Source organism: Scatophagus argus, chromosome 16 (assembly GCF_020382885.2).
Source record: "Scatophagus argus isolate fScaArg1 chromosome 16, fScaArg1.pri, whole genome shotgun sequence".
NCBI classification, from domain to species: Eukaryota; Metazoa; Chordata; class Actinopteri; family Scatophagidae; genus Scatophagus; species Scatophagus argus.
This window is the reverse complement of record NC_058508.1, coordinates 3,727,689-3,755,408: the sequence shown is the minus strand read 5'-3', so window position 1 is coordinate 3,755,408 and position 27,720 is coordinate 3,727,689. Positions and strand designations below refer to the sequence as shown.

The following is a 27,720-nucleotide window of genomic DNA, read 5'->3' as shown; positions in this document are numbered from 1 at the left end:
ATTTCCATAAAAAGCTTGAAGATTGGGGCGGGGGGCATTGAAAAGAAATGCACAAACATGATTACGTGATTACAGCACATTTAAATTAGAGAGGTTTTGTTTGTTTCTCTGCAACATCATGCATTCTGCTGTTAATCTACTCTACACTGTGAGTTTTGAAAGCTCCGTCCCCCAGATTTTGGCTCCAGGTGTCTCCTACCTTCAGCAGCTCCCAACTCCAGTGCTGAGAAAGACGACTTCTTTCTTCTGAACTCATTGCCTGCTGCTGTGCACTCTCAATATGAAACTTGCCTGCAAAAGATAAGAATCTCATGGACACTGTGGTATTTTGAATCAGATGTTTAGTAAGTCATTTTTTCATCACAGGTTGCTTGCAACTGCAAAACAGTGGATTTAATTTAGAGGTTAGATTTGTAGTAACTCATCTGAGCAGGTTCATTATCACTTTCCTTCCAGTATTTTCTGCAGCTTGTCCAGCTCCAATAAAGAGGAGGATCATTTCTAGTGCTTCTGATCAGGGCTATTAGCTTTTGTAGGATATTGTATACACTGAGGAGCTCTTCTTCAACAGCGTCTACAAGACCTAGCATAAATTTATGACTAGCTTTCCACCTTAGCAAGAGATTTATCCTTGCAGCTTCTACAAAACAAGTTTAGTATATGAAAACGTCAAGCTGTATTTACCAAGAAGACAGTGAAGGAGGTAGTCCATAATCACGTGCATATCAGCCAATGCACTGCCAAGAACACCTGGACAGTTTCAACACGCACACACACAGTTTGAAAATGTATGATCAACAAAGCCTACAGTAATTTCCTTGACTCTTCTCAATGAATTGGTTGGAGATGTTTGGCCACTGTCCACTTTTAGAAAAATAAATGTATATGATTAATGAAATATGAAAACCCAACACTGACACATCACTTTATAATGATGATGATAATGTGTTAGCAAGCTGTTGCCTATTCACATCTACAAATTTGTGTCTAATGTGAGTTCAAACCCCTTTCACAATTGACATAATCTCTAGATAAATTCTTATCTAAACTTCTATTATTGTTTTGATTACTTATTGGTAACATTTTTATTGCTGAACACTAATGTTTGTAATTTAATAACCAAATCATTAGTGGCTACTTAATCCAAATTGGTTTCCAGGGGTTTAGTCATTTCTGTCACCACTCCACTGTTGCTATCAAACAACTTGCTGAGCTTGGGAGCACACACCTCGCAGTTTGACCATGTCCATCTCTGGCTTCTTCTCCAGCAGCTCTCCACCCTGGAATTTGCTGCCCAGGAGAGACGTTTCAACAAAGACCCCCAACTCTGTGAAACCAGCCTCATGAGGGCTGAGCTCAAACCATTTCCCTAAAAGACAGAGAGTCTAGTTTACACTTAACCCAAGTCAGTAACTCACTTACACCACTGTACCACCTGCAATAATGTGACGTACATATGTATGTGTGTGTACCTTCTGTAGGGGCATGCTTCTCTATGGCGCAGTAGATGGGGTAAGGGTTGGAGGCATTTCTGCTGGCCTCATCTGAAAGACGTCGTAAGTCCATCTGATGGAACACAAGATGTTCCTCTGAATGATTGCATATAGTATCTTTATAATAGGATGTGTTGTAACTCAAATGTGACAAAATAGGTGTGAAAGTTTTGTTGCCTGTTTCATGATATAAGCAGAGACTAAGACCCCCCAGACATCTGTGAGAGAGAAATGCTCCTCCTTGGCCCTCTCACACAACCAGGCCAGAGCCTCTCCCCACTCAACCTCAGGTCCTGACAGCCTGGACACAGCTTTGTCCATGTTGGTGCTCCACTGTGGGTCGCTGTACAGGGAGGACATGGACCTATCGGAGAAAACAGTCACACACAGGTCAAGAGAAACATCATGGATAGAGCTGAGCATTATTTTTTGGAAGCAACTAACTGGTGGGTTAGACATTCCAACATTAACTTTTGTAAAGGGTTCAACTTGTGGTTACAAGTGTTGGAGTAGAATATGGACAGGAAACATCTGGAGCTCATCCAGGATTTTTACAGACACTGATGGGAAAAATCCTAAATTAGAGACTGAATTACACAGACTTGTGCAACAGAGGGTAGCCCCTAACATGGCTGCAGACTCTTCTTGTTGTCTTGCTTGATCTCATTATCATTAAAATATATGAGACGATGATTATATTGTTATTGTACAGGAACAATACATTTGTTTTCAAAATGATTAACCCAAGATAATGAAATAATTAACTTGTGAGATAACAGGATTTACCAGATTATTGAAAGTACAGCCGCTCCTAGTGTCCAAACTACATTCAGTGTTTGATACAAGCTGCTTTTCAACTGATCAGTTTGCATTAGTTTGGTTCTGAGTATGAAATTTCATACTCTCTGCTCAAGTCTCTTCTGACCCTCACACACTTAATGAAACAGAAAGCTTGCCAAGAAAACATCAGAATTCAATACATATATCATGCAATTTAATTCCAGATGTATCTGCAGCATTTCACAACTTAACCAAAGCCTCAGGTCAAGGGGCCTTAGTGTTGGGCCTAAGGTCATTCAACAGCCACCTCACTCAGCTCTGCTCTGTGTCCTGGTCTGGCCATCATTGCATTGTATGATACACTCCTGTTTATGTGTGTGTAATAACTATTACCATGTTGACCCAGAAACTCCTCCCAGGTACAGCAGAGAGTCCAACAGACCTTCTTTTTCCATCTGATAGAGGGAACCCACCAGACTCACAGCTGCCCTCTGACCCCCACCTGATCCCAACATAGCAATGTGGGGAACAGAGTCCTGGATGGAAAAATGGAGACGTGGTAAATTTGTACTAGTAGTTGTTATAGTGAAAGCAGTAGTAGTAGTAGCAATCACTCACAATCCTCAGTGATTTGAAGCATTGACATATAAAGATGGAAGACGTGTCTACGTCCTCCCACTGTGCAAAAGTGAAGCCAAAATATCTCACACACGAGTGCTGTCATCTTGATCTGGTGATGTCATTTGAACTCAGAGTGTCAGGGAGTAATTGTATTTCCTCCCTTACACCCCCTCCCTTGTAGTTGAAAAACTACATAAAATAACTACCGGAACCTGCCACCAGGGGATGATCAAGATGTTTTGGCCTCACTTTGGGGAAGCTGTCACGTAGTCCCTCTGTATAGATAGTTTATAGACAGTTTGAAGTTGCTGTTCTGCTTTTTTCTTTTTCTTCTGTTCAGTCATTTCCAGCATTATTAAACTGATATGGTTGAGGTGCACCAGAAAAGTCAATGTCTCTGTTTTAAATTTATCTTTTCTTCCTCTCTAAACATGCCTAAAATAGTTTAAAAAATAATTTTATTTGGTTAACATATTACATGTAATTACTTAGAAAGCAACATTAACATGTATTTGGCATCATGTTTTTGGTGACCTAAACATCTCCACCAACATCTGGGAAAAATATCTGGATATTTACTGTCAAAAAGTCAAATTAAACGACTTGAAGAGGTACTGGTTTCTGCTCTGTTCTGGTGATTGTAAAACCCTCACAATAAGAAGTCATGGAGGTGACAGACATTGATGTCATATGATGATAGGCCATCACATAAGATACAGTATATGTAGAGGTTTCTTTCTTACAGCAGTGCAGTTGATTCCCAGGCTGTTGAGTGACTCCAGAACTACTTGTTTCCTCTGGTGAACATATTCCTGCTCACCAGCACACAAAGTCTGAGAATGACGGGTTTTCTGGAGAGTCAAGTACAGTCGACAGATTCAGAGTCAATAAGAGATAAAGCGAATATTAAAAACAAATATTATTTATAAGACTTTTAGAGAGCTTTCCATGGGATCGTCAAGATAAAACGCTAGTTTGGACCATAAAAACAAGTAATGACACAGAAAAATTACCCAGTAAAGAAACTATTTTGTTGTATTTTTTGTGTAAACTAAAACAAAAAAAAAAAAAAAGAAAACACACCGCATTCATCCCAGAGTAGAATCTGGCTCAAACTTGTGAAATGTGTCATACTATTATTAGTATTGTACATACAACATTCACTAAAGAAACATGTGCAAGGAATTTGACTCCGGTTTCATATTTCCCGCAACGTCATACATTTCCAGTTCTGAGAATGATTTGCAGGAAGGTTGTTTTGTTTTTCACATATTTCATGAACTTAAATGTCAATGTACACACATTCTGCTTCAAATGTACAGTTTAAATAATTTACCATGAATCTCTCACCTCAGAAGCAGCTGGGTCTCTCTCCATGTTGTCCACTGCTTTGACAGGTGCTCCTGAAATCACCAGCAACAGGAGAATTAATCATCCTGAAAAACATGTATTTCCACTTTGCATGTGGGAGCGATGCCAGGGAATATACCAGAAGAAAATCATACAAGTCCTCATATATGTGAATTTCCCCATTGTGGGACAATAAAGGAAATCTTATCTTATCATTTCTTATCTTATCTGATCTGATCTGATCTTATCTTATCTTAATCTTATCTTAAATATACCTAAACTCTGTTGTGGTTATGCTTGTGTGCTTTTTCACTGCCACTCTTATCTCTATGTGTGTGAGTGTACGACCTTTGCACAGCCATTTCTAATAATGTATGTATGTACCTTTTTTTCTGCCACTCTATGGCAGTGTGCAGGTGAGTTTTCACCCCCACCTCTTTCTATCCCTCCCTATTCCGTCCCTTGAACCAAGCGTATGCGCTTGTGTTGTGTGTGTGTGTAATATCTGTGCATTTTTCTTTTTTCACTTGGCCTATACTCAGGCAGGTGTGCGTTACTCCCTCCGTCTTTCTCTCTCTCTCTCCCTTGTCTTCTCTCTTATATTTGGAATTATAGTTGTGCCGCATTTCTGAGTGTGCAAAGGGAAATTTTGAGCACACAGAAATACATTTTGCAAGCACACAACTTGTATTTTGAGGAAAAATTCAAATTGTGCACACCACACTTATGGCTCATAGACAAAAATGGATTCTGCACTCAGGCAGACTGCTGCACGCTCACAATGCAACTTTCCATCAGTCTGCCCCAGCCATGCGTGTTCAACTTCACTTGCGTGCTCGCTTAAGTTTTGCACGTTAAAAATGTGCCACAAAGGTCAACCAATCAGAGAACTTGAGTGACTAAAACTTGTGATTGGCTGCCTCTGCTCCTGGTGAAGAGGTTTATCCTTTACCTAGGCGGACCACAACTGTCACTCAGACACCATCACACAAATTTGCAGAAAATATAAGCCCTGCTTACCTTTAAATTTTTGGTGGCCGTAGGTCTGGTGGCAGGGTGTGTGCACCGCTGGCTGTGGACTTCCTCTGAATTCGCTTCCCTCCTGGCTGGCTCGTCACAATGTCTGATATGGTGTCTTAGAGCCAAAGGTCCAAGCCACACAGATCAAAAATTCTAAGTTTTAGCTGTGTTCAATTGTTCAGGAAAAAACGTGTTTTATGAAGTTCAAAAGTCAACAGAAGACAGAGTTCTGGGCAGCAAAGGAGAACAGTTCATCTGCACACTGGGTACAAGTGAAGAGCTTTGACCAGAGCAGTTGGGGTCTCTTATTTTATACCTTTGGGATCTGGACTTCTCCACCCCTATTGTCCATCCCCTTAAACATTACATCATTCTTTATCCAATTCACCATAAAGAATTTTTTTTCAATTTGGGTTAGCTAAAGAACTTCCCATGTGTCATATTTCATCCCTCTCTCTGTGCCAGCTGGGGCTTCACTCTCCGGTCATACTGGGGATTTTCTGTTTTTCTTTTAATAATTTTCTATAGATAAAATACACCATTATTTCCTCACCTGATGCCTGCTTTCTAATTTTGCTTAAGTTATTGCTACTTCAAATTCCATTATTTCTTGTTTTTAGCTTGTAATATTTTTTAAAAATAATTGAAATGCTCCTTTAAGTTCATACAGGGTTTACAGTAAGGTCAAAGGCTTCTCCAGGGTCATATAGAGTCTACAGCAAGCAGAGGTGTGGCCACCAGCATATAAAGTAATAATAAAGGCTGCAGATAACAGTGATCAAGGTATCAGTCACTGCATCCTGAATCAGTCACACGCAAACTCATACACCACCATTCATCCATCCATCCATTCTTATCCGTCAGGGTCGCGGGGGAGCTGGAGCCTATCCCAGCTGACTACGGGCGAGAGGCACAGAGTACACCCTGGACTGATCGCCAGTCAATCGCAGGGCCAACACTCAAAGACAGACAACCACACACTCTCACACTCACACCTAGGGGCAATTTAGAGTAGCCAGTCAACCTAATGTACATGTTTTCGGTATTGTGGGAGGAAGCCGGAGTACCCGGAGAAAACCCACGCAGGCACAGGGAGAACATGCAAACTCCACATAGAAGGGCCCAGACCGGGATTGGAACCTGGATCCCTCTTGCTATGAGGCACCACCGTGCTGCCCCTCATACACCACCTCTGCCACAATTGGACTGCACTGTGGAATGGGCAATTTTAATTTAATCAAGAATTATTTATTCAATTCCGTTTAATACTTTACATCTATTTGAATACACTTTACTGTTGATGAGTGGAAGTGTGGTTGTTTTTATGAGCTAAAGGACAGTTGAATCTATCTATCTAGCTTTAATCTCATTGTTACCAAAGAAGGACAAGGACCCATTACAATGCTCTAACTACACACCCATATCCTTGATAAATTCAGATCTGAAAATCTACTACAAGTTGCCAGCATTACATCTGGAGCGTTATGTGGATAAATTAATTCACACTGACCAAGCTGGGTTTATGAAGGGTCATCTGGCTACAGATAACATCAGATGTTTAATGGACATAATATGGCTCGAAAGGGCATGTGATATAGTGCATTGTGGGTCACCATTTTTGCGGACAAAAGCTTTTTGTTTACATTCCTTCACGTTAGATACAGTGCTGCGAGAGAGAAACGCACACCATGAAAAAATTGACCATACAAAAGAGACAGACAATGGACCATACCGAGATAAGCTGGACCCTTGAGTAAATGCTCTGATGTTGCTGAATGAAGCTGCCAAGAATGCCAAAATATCAAGTCAGATTCATGTAGTAACCCAAATCACATATTTGGGCATACAGATACACCCTTCGCGCCAGAAAATAGTGAAGAGCAACTACGAAAAGGTCTTTAAGGAAATTGAACGTGACCTTGCAAACTGGACCAGGCTACCTGCCTCACTACGGACGTGTATATCTGTAATTAAAATGAATGTTTTGCCTAGCTTTAACTTTTTGAGTATGATGATCCCGCTCTGTCCCTCTCCAGACTACTGGGTCAGAATTGATAAACTGTTACGTTGTTATGCTTGGAATAACAGCCACCCAAAACGTACGTTTTCTGTGCCACAGAAACCCAAAGACCAGGGCAGACTCGCCCTCCCAAATTTCAAAGTGTATCATCAGTCCTTCCAGCTACATCCTATCATGCTTGGCTTGACGGCCGCTCATCTGCCTCATGGAAATCTTTAGAGAAAACCCTAGTTTACCCCAGGAGATTGAAGGACATCTTATTTTCTGGCATAAAAGATAAATATTGTATGTATGGTCTTTGAAAGGTATTAGGGTTATTGGGGACCTGTAATGATGGCGGGGGCATGCTTAGCTATCAGGTTTCGAAGGACCACTTTGACCTACAGGACTCTTCCCATTTTTATTATTTGCAAATAAGATCACCACTTAAAGCACATGGTGTGCCAGTGGGGGCCAAGCTTCCCATACACCCTCTGATAGACTAGAGGAATTCCCTTCCCTGCAGGGGCTTTGTATGGAAAATCTACTCTAGCTATCCAGACAACGAGAGACTCTATTGATGCTCAGAGCATGGCAGAGAGACTTTGATCTGAAAGACGATGACATTTCCTGGAGCAATGTATGGGAGAATATTTTTCTTGCCTCCAAGAATCCGAATCACCAACTTATTCATTTTAAAATATGTCACAGACTCCATTATACACCTGTCACCAGGTTTCGCATGAAACTGATAGCAAGTCCAAATTGTACTATGTGCCAATTTAATGCAATAGGAGACAGACACATAATGTGGGAGTGTCCCTCTGTTCAGGACTTCTGGGGAAGGGTATCCAAAGTCCTATCTGAATTCCTAGGTATCGCCATAAACCACAATCCAATCTTACTTCCTCTTAACATTGATTCTCACCCGCATAAAAGTGATTAACAGTGCAAACTGTTGCTGAGTGGCCTCATGGCTGCCAAAAACTCCTTGTGCAAAGATGGCTACCACTTCATGATGTTAGTACTAGGAAATGACTGATTTACTTTCACGATATAGTGTTACTTGAGTTGTCTATTGCATGGCTTAATAATGCCAAAGCCTCCACTCCGGAGGCATGGTCATGTGCGGCTGCGCAGATAAAGGATAATATGATAACAGTATTATCACTGATAACAGTATTATTATTGCAGGAGAATGAGAGCCAAGCCTGTTCTGAGACTGTAATAACAATAGAAAGATAAAAAATAGAATAGATAAGAAATACCTGGGAACATGACAAAACAGTAGCTACAGGTCATTATGACCTGGACTGTTGTTGGATTGGTGTGATATTTGGGAAAGAGCAAAAGTACACCACATACACATATATAGACAAGTTTTGTAATACCCTTGTTGTTGAACTGTTGTCTAGACACTGAAATGCATTGGTGCCATAATTTGGAGTGTTAACTGGAAATGTTTATTTCTGTGCTCTTGGCTATTGTACACGATAATCTAAATTGAGAAGATAAACCCTTTGTCTCTAGGTTTGGGAGTCAAGGATCCTGATAAAATTGAAGCCTAGCCAACACACGCACACACGCTTATACACATAGACACAACATTATTATTAGCATTATTAGCATTTCTATTATTATTACAGGTCCATTATTTCTGGTATTATTGCTGTACAGCCAGGGTCTGTTCCAAGGTCTCTGCCTTTTAAAAGCAAGTTCTTCCTCACCACTGTGGGAATGTTGGGTCTCTCTGTATTGACAATATTCTATATATACTAGGAATATGTTCTATGTTCTAAACCCACTCTGTTTGAAAAGTGCCATGAGATAGCTTTTGTTGTGATTTTGTGCTATATTAATACATTGAATTCAATTAATTTGTATCTAGTATGATTATGAAGGATATATTGCTAAAGTTAGCAAGCTAGTCACACAAAATTGGCAGAGAAGGTGCAGCCAAAATTTCTCAATAATAACATGCTGGCTTTACAGCTGTGAGTGCAAAATGAATGTTTTGCCTAGCATTAACTTTTTGAGTATGATGATCCCGCTCTGTCCCTACTGGGTCAGAATTGATAAACTGTTACGTTGTTATGCTTGGAATAACAGCCACCCAAAACGTAAGTTTTCTGTGCTACAGAAACCCAAAGATCAGGGCAGACTCGCCCTCCCAAATTTCAAAGTGCACCATCAGTCCTTCCAGCTACATCCTATCATGCTTGGCTTGACGGCCGCTCATCTGCCTCATGGAAATCTTTAGAGAAAAACCTAGTTTACCCCAGGAGATTGAAGGACATCTTATTTTCTGGCATAAAAGATAAATATTGTATGTATGGTCTTTGAAAGGTATTAGGGTTATTGGGGACCTGTATGATGGTGGGGGCATGCTTAGCTATCAGGTTTCGAAGGACCACTTTGACCTACAGGACTCTTCCCATTTTTATTATTTGCAAATAAGATCAGCACTTAAAGCACATGGTGTGCCAGTGGGGGCCAAGCTTCCCATACACCCTCTGATAGACTAGATGAATTCCCTTCCCTGCAGGGGCTTTGTATGGAAAATCTACTTCAAACTATCCTGACAACGAGAGACTCTATTGATGCTCAGAGCATGGCAGAGAGACTTTGATCTGAAAGACGATGACATTTCCTGGAGCAATGTATGGGAGAATATTTTTCTTGCCTCCAAGAATCCGAATCACCAACTTATTCATTTTAAAATATGTCACAGACTCCATTATACACCTGTCACCAGGTTTCGCATGAAACTGATAGCAAGTCCAAATTGTACTATGTGCCAATTTAATGCAATAGGAGACAGACACATAATGTGGGAGTGTCCCTCTGTTCAGGACTTCTGGGGAAGGGTATCCAAAGTCCTATCTGAATTCCTAGGTATCGCCATAAACCACAATCCAATCTTACTTCCTGTTAACATTGATTCTCACCCGCATAAAAGTGATTAACAGTGCAAACTGTTGCTGAGTGGCCTCATGGCTGCCAAAAACTCCTTGTGCAAAGATGGCTACCACTTCATGATGTTAGTACTAGGAAATGGCTGATTTACTTTCACGGTATAGTGTTACTTGAGTTGTCTACTGCACGGCTTAATAATGCCAAAGCCTCCACTCCGGAGGCATGGTCATGTGTGGCTGCGCAGACAAAGGATAAACTTCTTCAACTGTGAACAGAGGAACACCACTCACTACAATATACTGTTGATACCTGATGTTTGACTGGTCCAGGGGAGACCCAAGAGGGATGGATGCTGCTGGGAGGGGAGGTCAGGGGACGGGATTATGTTTATGAAAGTTGCATGGATACTACTGTATGTCTTACTCACAGGGGTTCATAAAAAGTTTTCCACAAATGGGGGATAGTGTTCTTTATACTAACATTACTGGGTTAATCACTGATGGAACTCTTTGGCTCAGGGACTGTCATGTACTGTGAGCACAGCTCATCACTCTCACTGATAACAGTATTATTATTGTAGGAGAATGAGAGCCAAGCCTGTGCTGAGACTATAATAACAATAGAAAGATAAAAATATAACAGATAAGAAATACCTGGGAACATGACAATACAATAGCTACAGGTCATCATGACCTGGACTGTTGTTGGATTGGCATGACATTTGGGAAAGAACAAAAGTACACCACATACACATATACACACACACAGGACAAGTTTTGTAATACCCTTGTTGTTGAACTGTTGTCTAGACACTGAAATGCATTGGTGCCATAATTTGGAGTGTTAACTGGAAATGTTTATTTCTGTGCTCTTGGCTATTGTACACGATAATCTAAATTGAGAAGATAAACCCTTTGTCTCTAGGTTTGGGAGTCAAGGATCCTGATAAAATTGAAGCCTAGCCAACACACGCACACACGCTTATACACATAGACACAACATTATTATTAGCATTATTAGCATTTCTATTATTATTACAGGTCCATTATTTCTGCTATTATTGCTGTACAGCCAGGGTCTGTTCCAAGGTCTCTGCCTTTTAAAAGCAAGTTCTTCCTCACCACTGTGGGAATGTTGGGTCTCTCTGTATTGACAATATTCTATATATACTAGGAATATGTTCTATGTTCTAAACCCACTCTGTTTGAAAAGTGCCATGAGATAGCTTTTGTTGTGATTTTGTGCTATATTAATACATTGAATTCAATTAATTTGTATCTAGTGTGATTATGAAGGATATATTGCTAAAGTTAGCAAGCTAGTCACACAAAATTGGCAGAGAAGGTGCAGCCAAAATTTCTCAATAATAACATGCTGGCTTTACAGCTGTGAGTGCAAATCATTAGCTGTAAAATAAAGGTGGATGACATGAGAATGAAGTGAAGCCAAAACATCTAATAAGTCATAACTATCTCCTCCTCCATGCTTGCAGATGGGACATGGACCAAAAAAACGTGGACGTGAGGGGTTTAGAACCTGTTCTAGAGCAAACCACCAGAGGGCGACCGAGGTGTTTTGACTTCACTCTTTAGAGCTATTTTGTCCTCTATCTTTATATACAGTCAACGCTTGTAATATATGACTGATTTATTAAACCCAAGCCTATTATTGACATTAGTCTGTTGTAATCAACATTCTAATGATTTTAGAAAGTCCAATTAACCGGTAAGACATGTTCAATTTTTTTTTGATTTGTTTTGTTTAGTTTTTTTAAACTGTGATGACTGCAAATTTGAGACTTGAAGTTTTCTTCCTCAGCTTGACAAGCAGCAGTCCTTAATGTGATCATTTCTCCTTCATCTTTCTCAACTTTATTTAGAAAAATATATCATTAACAAGAAACCCCAGGGTGATGTCCACGCATGAAAAATTAAAAGAGCTCTGATCATTTTAACAGGTTTTATTTTATTTCTATTGAATTGATACATTGTGTAATTGTTTTTGTTTTCGTTAACAAGTAATGTAAAAAGTAAAATATACCATTAAGAAATTTACGAGTATGAGTGAGCAACATAAAAAAAATTATCATTAAAAAAAAAAAAATAAAATAATAATAATAATAATAAAAGCTGCGACAGATAAGTACGGTAAACGCTAAAGCGGAATTTCAAGTCTTCCGACAGGCCCTGAATGCAGTGTTGCTCCACGCCGTGACCCGGATGAAGTTCTGTTCAACTTTATATCCCACAATTCCTTTCTCCACCTTCCTCTTTCCCTACTGCAGCAATGTCTAAGAGAGGTATGAAAACCACCTTGTGAAATCCACATTCATCTGCTGTTTTTTGAGCCCTGGCAGATCTTACAATGTTGCTTGTGTTTGCTATATTGTGGAAGACAACATTTCTATGCTATTAGTTTTAACATATGTTGAAATTTTATGTAATGAAAGAACGATAGCACTTTTGCTGGCTATGTGGCGGAAGCCATATTTCGCTGTCAGCGCCATGTAGGCATGAAGCAAGTAAAGTCAGAGGCCGAAAAGATGAATTTTCTGCTCGTCGTAAATGTAAGACAGATTTAATTGTGTTGTGCCTAATGGTGTGCCAGTAATTAAATCAAATGTATGGTACCAGGCTACGGTTTGTCTCAGCTAGGTGGAATAGATCCGCGCTAGCAAAAGCTAAAGCTAGGCAGAGCCGGCAAGACACATAGATTAACGTTAGTGTGAATCGTGCTTATCCTGAAATTGGAGTGGATTTCATTTGTGAATACGCGGCAGCAGTAACACTTTGCAAATAACAAGGTTCTAATTAATAATGGCTGTCACATAATACGTAATCCAGTATTACTAAGTAATGTTACTTCGTATGTCCTTAGATTAGGAAATGTTAAGTGATTTGTTTAGGCTCTGGAACAACCAAAAATCTATCATATATTGTTGTACAGCTCATGTTAGGGTCAGTTACCCATATATAGAAAACGTTTTTCGCTTAGTTCTCATGTGTCTTCAGTCCTGCTGACGGATTCATGTATTTTTGTAACAATTTCAGTATGAGATTTAATTCTTAAGGAAATGCCAGCGTGTTTTTGTCGGCTAAATTTTAAATACAGCTAAAAGTGTTGTTTGCATTTGGTAATCTTTGAATTTGTTCTTTTGTGAGATGAAGTTATTCTTCGCTCATGAAGTCTGTTTGAGATTTACGGGTTTTTGTCAGCATTGATGTTTAAAGTCTGAAATGAAGTTAGTGATGTGTTATACAAACTGTGTGGGGTCTGCTCCATTATGTGTTTGAATGGCTGCAGTTGTTGGTCAGCCAGGGGTGTTTGGGCTCCAGTACCTTGGTGTAAGCCACTAAAGTGGCTGTAACTTGTATACCAACATTATCTCTAATTGATCTCCCTTCTCTCATCACAAGTGGGTTATTTTGGAAGAAGCACAGGTATCTGATTGTTTCAATTGTGTGTTTTTGTTGTCTTGTAGGACGTGGTGGTTCATCTGGAGCCAAGTTCCGCATCTCACTGGGTCTCCCAGTGGGAGCGGTCATCAACTGTGCTGACAACACAGGTATGCTTCATTTAACCTACTGTAATGGCACATATATTCAAAGAAGTTTTTTACAAGTGGTATGTAGTCCAGAGTTAAAGGAAAGTAATCATGACAAATGTTTAATCCGCATGTTAACAGTCTTGCAGGATTAGTGTGGAAAGCACCATTTCCTGATGGTGGTAGTTTGACATTTTGGTAAATTACTTTCTTGCTGTGAGTTGAACGAGAAGATCACTTTCCACCTTGTGCCAGTCAGCTAATGGAGACTCTAGGAAGCTCCTTGACTGTGAATAGTCTGGCTCATAACCTTCCTGTAGGTTCTTGTGTGAATTAAGCAAAGTGAGTGACTGATTTGAGACAGTTCTTTCTAAGATGGAAATACATCATGGTGTCTTCTCCCACATTGTCCCCTTGCTCATGCTGGAGTTGTCCCCATCCTTCAGGTGCCAAGAACCTGTACATCATCTCTGTGAAGGGCATCAAGGGGCGTCTGAACCGTCTGCCTTCTGCAGGAGTGGGTGACATGGTCATGGCCACAGTCAAGAAAGGCAAGCCAGAGCTCAGGAAGAAGGGTGAGTGTCAATCTATCATATACTCACTGTACAGTTGTGCCTTAGTATCAGGATCATTTACACCAGAAGATTTGTGTATACTGACCTGTAGCTTATGGTAGGTATTTGACTTGAGGTGATGTAGATGTTTTCTGTAATTTATTCCTTTTTAAGCTCTGTGCTAATGTATTGTGACTGCAGAGTTGAATAGGCTTTCAGGTGTGTGCTGAATAACATTCAGAGTTGATCTTTCCTCAGTCAAAGTAGCTCAAGTGTTTCTTTGACTGACAGGACATTTGCTTCACTATAGCAGCAACCCTCAGTGTTTCTGCAGAGTGTTGGCACATGTGATAAGTCAATAAAAGAGACCCCCCCCCCCCTTCAAAAAGCACTTGCTTTGTCTGCTCAGTGGCTGGGTGAGTTGTCGTAGAAGGGAATATTGAGCTCATCACTGTGGGTGAGATGGCAGCGACATACTGTGGCTGACTGATCTCAATCAGTGATGAGACAGCTGTAACCAGCACAACCAGAGGCTATGAAGTCAACATGATAATGCTCTGGCTCTGTTGAAAATGAAAACACCTAATTTGTGTGCATCGCTCTGTGATATCAGAGTTACCACCATGAACCACTGAGGTGATTTTGTGCTTGTGCAGGACAGAGGTATTGGGTGCATTTCTGCACTATGTTTCTGCATTATCTTCAGTGTCTAAAGGCACTTTGAACAGAGTGAGTCAGCTCTAATGAAGCACAGTTTTTCAGGTGTCTGTATTTACATCTAGAAGCATTTACACTGTAATGGATAAGTTCTACTATTGGAAACATACACATATGGTGGTGAAGCAAAAAAGGCAGTTGAATTAAGATGTGGTAATATCTTGTGAAAAAATGTGACATTTAGTGGGTGTCTTGCACTGGTTTTTAACTACATGAGCTGAGTTTTAAGATGACAGGGTCATTTACACTTGCATTAAAGTGAAATAATGTGTTCTCCCAGTCATTGTGCTGACCACATCTGTCTTCCAACCAATTTAAGATATTGGTTAACACAGGTCTGTGTTAGGTTGTCATACCAGACTTAAGTTCCTTTACAGTACAGGAGTTAGTCTGTACCTCTTTCAGTACCACAGTAAAAAAAAAAAAAAAAAAAAATCCTAGGCACTCAAAACAGGACCTCCCTCCCCACAACCATTCAACAACCTGCATGCTGTGCTGGTACAGAAGTTCATGCAGCAATTTTGAAATGTTATCTTTGTAGCCTGGGGTTAAAATGTGATTGAAGATCTTTCTTTGTTTAACTTTGATACTGTTTAATATGGACAAGTTATGGTATTGAAATTTAGATGCTTTGGACAACCTTGGTATGCTCTGGCTTTATCTCATCTTGAGTTAACCGCATTGCTTTTGTCCACAGTGCATCCTGCGGTGGTGATCCGGCAGCGGAAGTCGTATCGGCGAAAAGATGGCGTGTTTCTCTACTTTGAAGACAATGCAGGTGTCATAGTAAACAACAAAGGAGAAATGAAAGGTGGGTTAAATGCATGTATCCACCAGCATTCTTTATGTCATGGTCACTGTACAGTTGTGTCTTGACAGCAGGGTCATTTAAACAGGAAATAATAGCCTAGCTTTTGTATTTATGTGTACTGATGTCCAGCTCAGTCCAAAGCAGCCTGGTAGATATTTGACTTTAGCCACTTTAAAGCTTTCTATAATTTAGTCTTTTCTTGGGATTTTCAATGGAGTGATCATGTACTGTGACTGTATAGTATGGCTGCTTTAGCTGTTCTGTCATTTTTGACTGTGAGACAGAAAAGTGTCTCTGTGTGAAAAAGTTTCTCATTGATTACCACTGTCTTAATAACAGATGTTAATCCAAAGTTTTGTACCCTCACAGTATATTTGACTGGCAGGACATTTGCTTATATATAGCAACAATCCTAATTGTCCCCTTAGGGTGCTAAAATAGGTGATAGCTTAATAGAAGAGCCCCCCCCCCCTTCAAAAAGCACTTGCTTTGTCTGCTCAGTGGCTGGGTGAGTTGTCGTAGAAGGGAATATTGAGCTCATCACTGTGGGTGAGATGGCAGCGACATACTGTGGCTGACTGATCTCAATCAGTGATGAGACAGCTGTAACCAGCACAACCAGAGGCTATGAAGCCTTTGTTAATCTGTTCTATTGTCATTTACAGTATTTACAGTATGCACAAACTTAAGATTGTGGGTGTACATCAACATCAAAACAAACCATAAATTTAACAAATATCAGCAGTTTTTCAAGTCAACATGACATATTTTACTTTTTTCCCCATTTGCATTAATATTGTGTTACAATGTCAAGTTCAGCTGCCCTTTTGTCCTTCATTTAACAAAGCATTCAGTGTTCAAACTGCTTTTCCTTTCCTTTTTGTTTGCAGGTTCAGCCATCACAGGCCCAGTGGCCAAAGAGTGTGCTGACCTTTGGCCCAGGATTGCCTCCAATGCCGGCAGCATAGCTTGAGCTGGACCCTGCACCTCTTTGTTTTCAATAAAAATTGTTGGTAATCAAGCCTCATGTCTTGGCGTTTAATTTCCACGTATGTAGATGACATTTCACAGGGAATGTAGTTCAATGTTAAAATATGAACTGCTGATATTTTGCATTTATCTGATACTATTTTGGCAGCATTTATGATTATAATTCCCCTAAGTAATTGATATTTGATAAAATACCATTTGCAAGATGATCATCTTGTTTGGTTTTGGAATGTAAAAGTATTCCTTTAATTGTTTCACTTCAAAGTTTAGATGTTTCGGTATTTGTTAAAGGTTGATTTCAGCACAGTTTTGCAGTTGTATATATTGGTTCCAGGCCAAGTGAAAAATGAACATGACCCCTTTTAACAGTCATTAAAGTGTATCTTCTAGAGCTGGTCCAGTTTTCCTGTTTGAATAGGCCAAACTCCAAAAGCCTTCTTTGAACCAGGGCTTTGTTGCATCCTGTTGATGCATGTCCTCAGATCTACCATTAGAGGGCGTATTGAAACCTGTGTGGTGTGATCATCTGTGAAAGCTTTATTTCACAACATTATTTTTCATAATACTCACAGTAGCAGTAGAACATTGTTACAGATAAGATAACAACACAGCACACATTTAAAAATGAGGGTGTCAGGAAAACACTTGAATAACAATAAGACAACCCACATATGTTAAGGGTTATTAACCTGAGTACTGTTAAATACCATCCAGTAGAGCATTTCACTTTGACTCTTTGGCCTCACTGCTGGAACCCTGGTCACAAAAAAGCCCCATTATACCATATTTGTCAGCATGAATTCGGCCAAAGTGTATTGTTAATATTACATATGTACTGCATATTGTGTAAGTGCAGGTAATGTATGACTCTTCTGTTTTTCCGCTGATACAGTCAATCACATCACTGTCTGGCCTTCCTCTGCTCACAGACAGGAACTAGAAGGTCTGTGAAGTGAAACCAGGCTGCCACCTGCCCCCAACCCCTGTTTCCCCTCTGCCCCTTACTGTATATCACCTTTCCATTCACATCACATAACCTGGCACTCTTTGACTCCATCCATATTCCCCAAAGCTTTATGGGGTAAAGAAGTATCAAGTGATTAGGTAGGTAGATTGTAGATTTTGCCCATGTGTGTAAGAAATGTACTGAAACTGTCCCTTTACAGTATTGAGTGAATATTTGTACAAAGGTGGTCAAAAAAACTGCCCTTCTCAATTTGTCACTGAGCTGAATGCAGTGTGTGAGAGGCTCCAGAAGAATACTCAGCATTTATAGGATGACTAAACCCCTTAACCACTTTCTGTTGAAAATCAATTTAAATAGGCATTTAGCAGGGTTACTGATTGATTCTGGGATTTAATTACTCTTTAAAGAGTCTGCAGTGTGGTGTTCTGGTATTTTTTGGTTTTTGATGATTTTTTGTTGTCAAAAAATAAATAAATAAAAAATTATAAACACCACAGCAAAAGTGTAAAGAACGAATTAAAACCAATATGTCTGTTTATTTAAAGCAACTATTAACATGTCTGGCCAACAAGATTGTTACCGTATTTTCTGGACTATAGAACGCACCTATAAACCGAACCCACCAAATTAAAACAAACAAAAATAATCAATATTTGTACATATATAGGCCGCACTTGACTATAAGCCGCAGGTGTCCCCATGTAACATGACATACGTTTTCAAGTTCGGGCCATCTCCTTTTATAACCTCTGAAAGCTTTTGTCGTTTTTTTGCATTACGTCAGTTCTTCACGCTGCCGTCTCCAACGTCTCACCATTGATTCATTTACGCCAAGCTTACGTGCAGCAGCTCTATTTCCTTCTTGGACAGCCAGTTTGATTGCTTTTAAGTTAAAAGCTGCATCATATGCATTTTTTCGAGTGTTTTTCATGATGGCGGTATGTGCATGACACCCAAAATGACTAGCGTTTTCCTCATCGCATCACCGGGCCGTTAGCCCGTAAAAATCTATAGATTAGCTGCATCGTTGTTTAGGCCGCAGAGTTCAAGGCAGGGGAAAAAAGTAGCGGCTTATAGTCCAGAAAATACGGTATCTATGCTTGTGTAGTGACTGGACATGAATGTCCAGCTTCCAAGGCCAAAGAACAACAAAGTTTATTTTGTTAAAAGAATATGTATAAAAAATAACAAAAACCTCTGTTCATGTCCATAGTAAGTCCACTGTGTGGCATGTTCCTGTTGTTGAGTTTAAGCTAACGTTAGCAGCTCTGTCCTTGATCTTTTGACTGGGAAAGTTTAAACTCCAGCAGCCATTGTTTCCCAAGATAGAACTTCATGTAGGCACACACAACTAAAGTTACAGAAGATTCTTACATTTCTCATTTTTCACACTGACAATACTAATAAGCACAATACAACATAATAATTTATTTATGTTCTTCTATGTGGATAGTTGTTGAAGAAGTTAGCTTTTTGCCTTAGCGTTTTAGCATATCATGTATGTGGTCGTGCATAGTAAAAACCCTTTTTACCACAGCTGGAAAGATGAAAAGTCAGCTGCAGACAGCGTTTTTACCAACTCATGGTGCAAATGTTGATGGTCATGTTTAGCTTGATACCTACAGATGGTAAAATCTTATCTAATTTTATTTAATGTTGGTAAATTTGATGGTCATGACTGCCTCTGTCTGAAATCAGGACCCATTGTTTCAAAAATTATTCAACATTATCAAAAGTAAACCTGACAGCATTGACATAACTGCATCGTGTGCTGAGCGAGAACGGAAAGTTTGGCAAGTGCAACAACACTAACTAATCACCAACTAATTATTTTATTTTTCTAGTTCATTTTTGCAGTTTCACCCTCCAGTTCCTTTTTCACCCTTAACACCAACCATCCTGTGGATAATCCTTCATTCTTCAAGGCAGAGCTGTTCTGAAATAATCTAATTTGTTATGTTAAAAATAAATATGCAGGCTGAGTAATGCTATACTTAAGCTCAGCTTAGATTTCCTTATTCTAACAGATACAAACAGAGTTTAACACCTGCAAAGTGACCCTGCATCTATGACAGGAGACTCTTATTTGACACTCCTCTTCATGGTATCACATCTAGTCTGGGAATAAATGGACTCCCCCCTCTCCTCCTTCTGTTCTCGTCCTCGGGGGGCTCGGTGCGGGCACTGGGGATGAGGCTGGGCTGGGGGCGCTGCTCGCAGGTGGCCTGGGGATGGGTGTGCCACGTCCCGTCCCTGTAGGTGCAGTAGCATACTGTCTGCTCATCGGTGTTTACACGCTCCCCTGCTGGGATCACCCTGTTCCCAGCAAAGCAGTTGGGACCTAGAGAGACAGGAAAGACAGTGACAGGGCTAACCCGCTCACACAAAATCCTTTCAAGCAGTATTTTGAGTCTTGCTGGGCAAACACAAGCCTATACACGTTTTTGGTATCATGCCAGAGAGTCTGGTTTCCAAATTCAATTTAAAGAGCTTTCTTGCAATGTCTTGCTTAGATTTTTGAAGAGTTCAACATTTTGAGAAATATGTTCATTTGCCATTAGAAAAGCAAATTGATGTCACAATCATGTCTGTATGGTAAATATGAAGCTAATGGCAGCAGCCAGTTAGCTTGGCTTAGCATAAAGATGTAAACAAGGGGAAACAGCTAGCATGACTCTGTGGAAACTTTCCATCTACCAGCACCTCTAAAACCGTTTTGTTTAATCTGTACATAAACCTACGAAATGTTGTTGTTTATTTTCTTTTTTTTTAAAAAAAAAAAAAAGAGTTAAAATATTTGGTAACTTAATTTGGGTAGATTAATTAATTATCCTTGAATTTAAATAATACTCTACACTTCAAGTTATGGTGATGAAATAGCTTCATTGATGTCTGTATTATATTAATATAAGTTGGCAATATGACGCAAGCAATACATAGGAAAAGCTACAAATACCGACTTTTATGTAAGGTCCAATTAAACCATTTCTTTTTCCCTTCGACGTGTTCTTGTAATATATATGATATTTTTAGTAAAGCAGTTCTTGGGGCTTGTCATACTGAATACCATGCACGCAAAAATGTAAACAACCTGCCTTTGATATCTTTTGCATCTCCTGTTCACAGATGGAGGTTCCTTTATTTGGCAGCTACCTGCTAAACAATTACCAACGCCAGTCAGCAGGCAAACAGGAAGTACAGTTCATCTGATGCCAGACTCAACTGTGCTCGATAAAACACGGTTGACGTGAGATAATTTGGCAGCAGCAGGAAGAAAAGCAGTGACGCAACAAACCAAACCATCTGTCCCACTGTCTGTCCAGCAGAAGGGCAGGAAAAATAGAAACTACAAATTAACTACAACTGCCATCGAGCAGCAAGGCACCGGGGGAAGCAGATAACATGTTCATGTGAGTCAATTAAACAATGATTTTGATTGTTTAGCTGCTTTGGCTTTCCATTTGATTGTACAGAAAAGAACACATAAGGCATTACTATCCCTGCTGCTATTTGTGTGACACACTCTCAAACACACGTACATAATGATAATAATAATCCCCACCAATGTTAGAAAGGGACTTAAATGCCAGTGACAGTCAAAGCATATGACATAACAGTGATGACTCTGTAAGCTGCAGGGTGTGTGAGGTGACATAACCAGTGCTGCTTCTGAGAGCTGCATGGTGAACACACACTGTTACATTGACAGCCTTCTGATGATGTGGACAACACGTGCACTGGCCGTGAACTTAAGCGTGTGTGTGTGCGTGTGTGTGTGTATTAAGGAGCGGGGCACTGAGATGGGATATGACAGCTCCTGACTTGTACATGGATGAAATGTTGCTAGTTAAAAGGCTGTGAGTGGGAAACCCTTTTTCCTACTATTAGACATGTGGGTGTCTGTCTAATTAGCTGCTGTTTATATTACTATCAATATAAGACATTTAATTATAATTTAGTACATTTTAAATGTGATTCAAAGAAGCTTAGCCCTTATCAAACGAGAGATAATCTTAGAGGGCAAAGCCTATACTTATGTGACTAATATTCTTCTCTGAAATAACAAGGCTTTCTCTCAGAACTCGTACTATACTATAATTGTAATCTTCTTTTAGAGATATTATGCTTTTCCTACTGTCAGCAAAACCAGTGACCAGATCAAAACCTACCAACAATATTTTTTGACTTTCCTTCCCTGCCTGTGTTACGTAGCACTACGCTCTCTGTTTCCTATTGAAAATGTACATCACATACTTATATAGTTTCATTCTTAAAAAAAACGCTTAGTGATTTCCTAAAAGAGCTGGACTCTGTAGTTTTTTAAATCAAAGCTTTCTCAAACAAGAGAAAATATTGCATTTGTTAGGGTCTATTTTTAGCTGCGGATTAATCCACATTTGGTGTCTTGTGGCAGCAGGATGGTCTAAGTGGGACTGAGTCAAAATAATCTACAGCGTTTGTGTTTATGGTAATGAAGGAACATGTGACCCAGTGATATGGTGTGACACACTGATGTGTTTTTAATAATTTGCTGAAATCAAAGTGATTTACACCCTTGTCACCATAAATGTGCTCTGCTCTGCAATATCCCACTCAGATTATGAATGGGATCCAAAAGGTTTGTTGAATGTCCACAATGGAGAGAGTTCATCCTCTTGGGGGCGTTTCTGAGTTTAGTAACTTTCATCACAATATATTTATTATATGGTTTAAATGGTCTCGGTGTGGTTGGAGACTGTGGATTGAGAGTGGCGCATGAGTTAATATGAATGACCAAATGCATTAATTATCCTCAACAAATCTCAGGGACATCCTGAAATTAATTTTAGAGAGACTCTGTGTCATGTTACCAAATTGTTGAACTCACCAAGAGAAAGCTCACGGGTGGAAATCCAGTACTGACTGACTCTTACCAGTCTTACAGATGGGGCAGCAGTGGTTGGGTTCATAGGTGGGGTTGACGCAGTGAGGGGCAGGACAGTCCGAAATGCTGCAGTACACCTCTCTGTTGGCCTCGCAGCGACATCTCTCGCACCTCGACAGCTGGAACACACAAACGATTACGATCATCGACTTTTATCACAATAAACAAATGAAACCATGGCAGAGATGCTCAGTAGGCTCAATCTCACTGGACTGTCACACAGAATGTGCCTGAAGCTTCGCACTATGTGCACATGTGTAGGCAGTCAGTGTCCGACAAACACACAGTGACAGCTGACCTGTCTCTGGTGTTATTGGACTGGACTGATGCACTTTGTCTAATACTCCATCGGTTATGTAAAACACAGTCAATGCCTGCCCTCCCTCTGCTCACTCCCCATTGAGCACATGGCTGCATGTCAGCATGGAAGCTGTTTGTTGACCCAATGATGCAACAGCACAAACAAAAATAGCGTCATTTATATTACTATTGTTTATTAAGCAGCTAATAGAACTGACTTTTAAATCAGTTGCACACTCTTAGTTTGAGCAGGTTACCATTCGATCAGCTCTGTGCATGCCACCTAGAGGAAAGGAAAATAACAGCAGCAGTTTGAACGTGCTGATGTACACATGATTAGTACCTGATTCTGGCTATTAAAAAATGTAAAAATGTGTCACAATCTCAGAAGCCATTACTGTCTTTGTCTGTAGATGGTGCACATGATCATGTCTATATGTTCTGATTTGCCTATTGGTGTAAACAACAACAATTTAATCCAATTCAGTTCAATATACTTACATAACGCCAAATCACAACAACGGTTATCTCTTGACACCTTCCAATTAGAGCAGGTCTAAACCAAACTCTTTAATTTAGTTGCCAATTTACACATCCAACAGGCGCAGAGCAGCTTTAGGATTTATTTGTACAGTCAGCCCAACTGTCTAGCAGCTAGATATTCCACTTTCTGGGCCATCCGGTATTTTGTGTGAGTCTGTTGTTTGGTAGTGTAATGTAAAAATAAGCTGAAATGAAGCTGATGCTAGTAGCAGGACTGAAGCAGAGCAGTACAGCTGGAAACCAAACTAATGAACTCAAAGACTGTAAACCATCCCATCGAACTGAGGGGAACTGCAGAACTGATGATTAAACACTATGCCTATTAACAGTGTTTCATTTGGAATCACGTGTGTGTCCACAAAAGTAAGCGTTCACTCTCCTTTTAGCTCTGCTTTGGTTTCCACCAGCTCCTGAGCAAATTGAGCTTCACTAGCTAGTTGCTAATTTCGTCTGTCTTTATAGTCATTTGTTTTGTTGTTAATCTGAACATTTTGACTTCAGCTTTTTATTGAGAAATACCTTTGAGCTATAGGCTACAATGTTAAGGCTGGATAATCAGTAAATCATTTCACATGTGAAGCATTTCATGGAGATGCATTTCATGAGATAATGTATTATTTACATGATCCTGCGGCCCTGTCAAGTGGAAAGTCCAGTGTTAAATTACTAAATTAATTTTCATTATTTGTACATGTGCTTCGTATTTCCTCATAAAACTATTAAAATATAATAAATCTACCATAAACTGACACACATGAAACCTGGAGCCAGTTTGTTTACAGGCAAAATATACAGAAGCTGCTTGCAGTCTGATGGCACCCACATGAGACATGGAAGTATTCCAGCAATGATACTGTGCAGACTTTCTATTTTCCATAGCCCATATACATAATAATACCTGATCACTAATAGGTACCAGTCACCTTTAAGCTTCCAAGAGACGAAAAATACATGCATAGCACAGTGACTCATATGAGCCAACTCCAAGAGAACTAATCATTTTATTAAAGGCAGGGCAAGTGATAAATGTGGTAAAGTAAGGCAGATCGCTGAGCAGCTGCCTCCTTCCGGAGCTGTGTGAGCTTGTGGATGGGACAGTGGAGGGAGGGAGAGGGTACAAGTTTGGATCTTTCTCACCCTGAACTCCTCAAGGAGCCGGTACGTTTTGCCCCCGTAGACGCAGACCCTGGCCATAGCCTCGCACACCGGACAGCATCCCTTATATCTGATCCGCGTGCACCGGGGGTGGATGCGGGGACACTTGGGTCGGACGCACACGGGACCGTCCACGGTGCACGTGCACGGACACGCCGTGGGGCTCGGGTAATAAACCTCTCCGATGCCGTAAACAAAACCGTGGTCGTCGATGCACCACTTCCCCCGGTAGTCCCCGAACTCGTAGTCCAAGTCGGTTTTGGAGGAGTACTCGGCCGCTACCGCGAGCTCCGCCACGCGCCACAGCAGCAGGACGAGCGCGATGGAGAGGCAGCTGAGCGCGCGTTGCCGGTGGCTCATGGTGACCAACACTAATCTGTGTGTGAGCTGCGCTGCTGCGCTCCGGTGAGCTCCTCCACCCACCGTCAGAGGCGCAGCTGACGAAGATACATGCGCGTCAGTCCGGAGTGTCGCTGGAATGACGGCCAGGAGTCCATTCATGCTCACACGGAGTCAGCCAGGTGTCACCGAATGAGTCCAGATCTGAGCCAAACGCGTGAAATACGATACTCAACTCTAAATGTGTTCTGAAGAGATGAAGAAAATGGCCGAGGTCAGATTATTTGCACAAATTAGACACAATAATGCATTAAAAGACTAAAAAGGGATTCTGTTCTATTCTAGGATCAAGTTGATCAATAAAAGCAAACAAAAACACAAGGTGTTAGGGGTGTATGGCAGTGCCAGAAAAGATACAAGGCACGTGAAATAAGCTCTAAGCTTAAGGTTTAAGAGAGGAGGACTGTGCTGCGGTGTGAAGCTGAGCTCCCATGTGTGCAGAGAGTTAACAGGAAGTTGAAGAAGATGCAAATGAACTACACACCCGGTGCTGCATGTGTGAGTGAATTCTGTCCACACAGAAATCTTGGCTCTAACTACTAAATGTACCAAATCTGACAAAATCTGTTTGGTCAAAAAAAAAAAAAAAAAAAAAAGATAATGCACAACAAGTCACTATAAGATGCAGATGATGTGATTAACACACAGCAGCAAAATGGAATTCAGTCACCACTTACACTCCTGCTTTTCCTACTGTCACATGTCAACAGACTGTCTGTGGATCATCAATTAATGTTCGCTAACCAACTCCATGAATGATTTGACTGCTCGTGGCAGCTCTAATGAGAACAGGTAGTGCTCTTGGAAGGCCGATCAGATGTAAGTTAGAAGTAACAGGAATCAGATTGTTTGGTTTGATGATGCCTGTTGACAGCGTGATGCCAGAATAACTAGCAGGGTTTTCCCTACTGTTAGAGGACTGCACCTGAGCGCTTTCACATTTTCTTTATTGTTCTGATCGTGTGGATTTATTTTAGTTTTAACTATTTAGGATATTGTAATTTTTTTTCACATTTTTCAAAAGGTGTATTATTATGCTATTATATTATCATCATATCAGAGGCATAAAATGGTTTTAAGACTACAATGTCATTACAATTATTTGTGGCAGAATATATCACCCAACAAAATGGCTTAATCACTAGGTCTGTTGTGATAACTACAAATTGTCTCTAACAGCTCAGGACCAGGAGGAGGTAAAACCCTGTCAACAAAGCACACCAAGGCTTCATCTTGTTTCTTCAGACTACATCTTCCTTAATATTACTTTTATTATTTTTTAATGTTTTGTGTGAGGCTCCACACACAACTATTACCATCAAATCTGGATAAAGCAAAGGAAATTATCTCACAGTCTCGGACCCTCGGGGGCTTCAAAGTTACCTGGCAAAAGTTTGTGAGTTCTGTTTTTCCGAAAAGCTGTTAAACACAACGTGTGTGGTGTGGATAGAAGTGCTATTGGGAATGAACTGTGTTGCACGTCATGTTTGGGGCCCCCTGGTGGCCGGAAGGCTCTAAGCAGAGGCTTTAGTCCCCTAACTGCAGCCTGACCGTTTGGAGGACGAATTAAAAAAAAAAAAAAGAAAAAAAATCCTTTTCAAATGACAGTATGAAGAAGCTGATAGTGTTACAGATAAAGATATCATGCAAAAGCAAATCAACATGGTTAAATAAGGTGCTAACCAAATACAAATACAACAGGATGAAATAACATTTCATTGGAACGAGCTGAGTTCTAACAACAGATCATTCTAATATCTTGATCAGATTACGTATTTTGTCTGCAGTTATTAATCTGTTTCCTAATATGCTAATGATTTAATGTTGAACACTGGTTCTCCACACACGGAGCTGTGTGCACTGTCTACAGCACTCTGCTTATCGTCCACTCCTCTTTGCATTTGTCGTGTCCCGATCGGTGATGAAGGAAGTATTCAGATCCTTAATAAAAGTAATCCCTCACTGTAAAAATACTGGTGGTACATTGCTGTATTGATAACCTTACAAATGTTACGGTTTGTAAGTATAATGAGGAAAATGTACTTGAAGTATTAAAAGCAAAAGTAACCAATGCAGTAAAATGCCCCCTCTCACTGTTCTACTATCACTAGATCACGTGTCAAATTCATATTGATCTATCATTATTGTTACCAATGGCCCGCCAATACGAAGCGCTGATAACACACAAACTACAGGTCCCATAATGCAGCGCAACTGGCTACCTGGGAACATTCCCGCGTATACAACCGAGGCCGTTGATTTTGTTGGCCTAGCTTGCTCTTTTGTGATTATTTTCAGCACAACAACAACGTCTCTACTTGCGCAATTAGCGCACTGCTCCCTCCTGTCGGAAAGCGGTCACTACACGCTCATCTGTGTCGCCCCGGACTCGAAAGGGTGATGCAACGGGGTGGGGAAAACCGCAATGCATTATGGGCTTTGCGGGTAATTGAAAAGTGTGTTTACGCCGGCTGCATGCGTGATGCTGCTCTTGTGTTCTGTTGTTTTGTTTCAGCAAGTTAAAACATGGTGCCGACGTGCTGTGTCGTTAACTGCCACAGTCGTTCACATGATCGCTTCGGTAAAACAAACGATCGGGTGAGTTTTTGCTTTCATTTCCTACGTGCACGCAAAGCC

At 40.4% G+C, this 27,720-nt stretch overlaps 3 protein-coding genes across 3 annotated transcripts in view; 1 reads left to right on the top strand and 2 right to left on the bottom strand.

The window, feature by feature from the left end:
* LOC124073464 (cytosolic phospholipase A2 zeta-like) overlaps positions 1–4,286 on the bottom strand; it is a 34,806-nt gene extending 30,520 nt beyond the window's left edge. The window contains exon 1 of the mRNA XM_046415714.1: positions 4,245–4,286. Within this exon, the coding sequence (XP_046271670.1) occupies positions 4,245–4,271 (27 nt within the window). The 5' untranslated portion in view covers positions 4,272–4,286. The remainder of the gene's footprint in view (positions 1–4,244) is intronic.
* An 8,093-nt stretch (positions 4,287–12,379) lies between these two features.
* On the top strand, positions 12,380–16,826 carry rpl23 (ribosomal protein L23). The gene is made up of 5 exons (XM_046415756.1): positions 12,380–12,478; positions 13,661–13,744; positions 14,170–14,298; positions 15,692–15,805; positions 16,696–16,826. The coding sequence occupies exons 1-5, from the start codon at positions 12,466–12,468 to the stop codon at positions 16,776–16,778; spliced, it is 423 nt and encodes a 140-aa protein (XP_046271712.1). The 5' UTR covers positions 12,380–12,465; the 3' UTR covers positions 16,779–16,826.
* Positions 16,827–18,564: 1,738 nt separating this feature from the next.
* si:dkey-283b1.7 (von Willebrand factor C domain-containing protein 2-like) lies at positions 18,565–25,688 on the bottom strand. Its single transcript, XM_046415733.1, has 3 exons — positions 24,667–25,688; positions 22,676–22,805; positions 18,565–20,103 (listed from the first exon to the last, which is right to left on the bottom strand). The coding sequence occupies exons 1-3, from the start codon at positions 25,183–25,185 to the stop codon at positions 19,862–19,864; spliced, it is 891 nt and encodes a 296-aa protein (XP_046271689.1). The 5' UTR covers positions 25,186–25,688; the 3' UTR covers positions 18,565–19,861.
* Between the last annotated feature and the right edge of the window lie 2,032 nt (positions 25,689–27,720).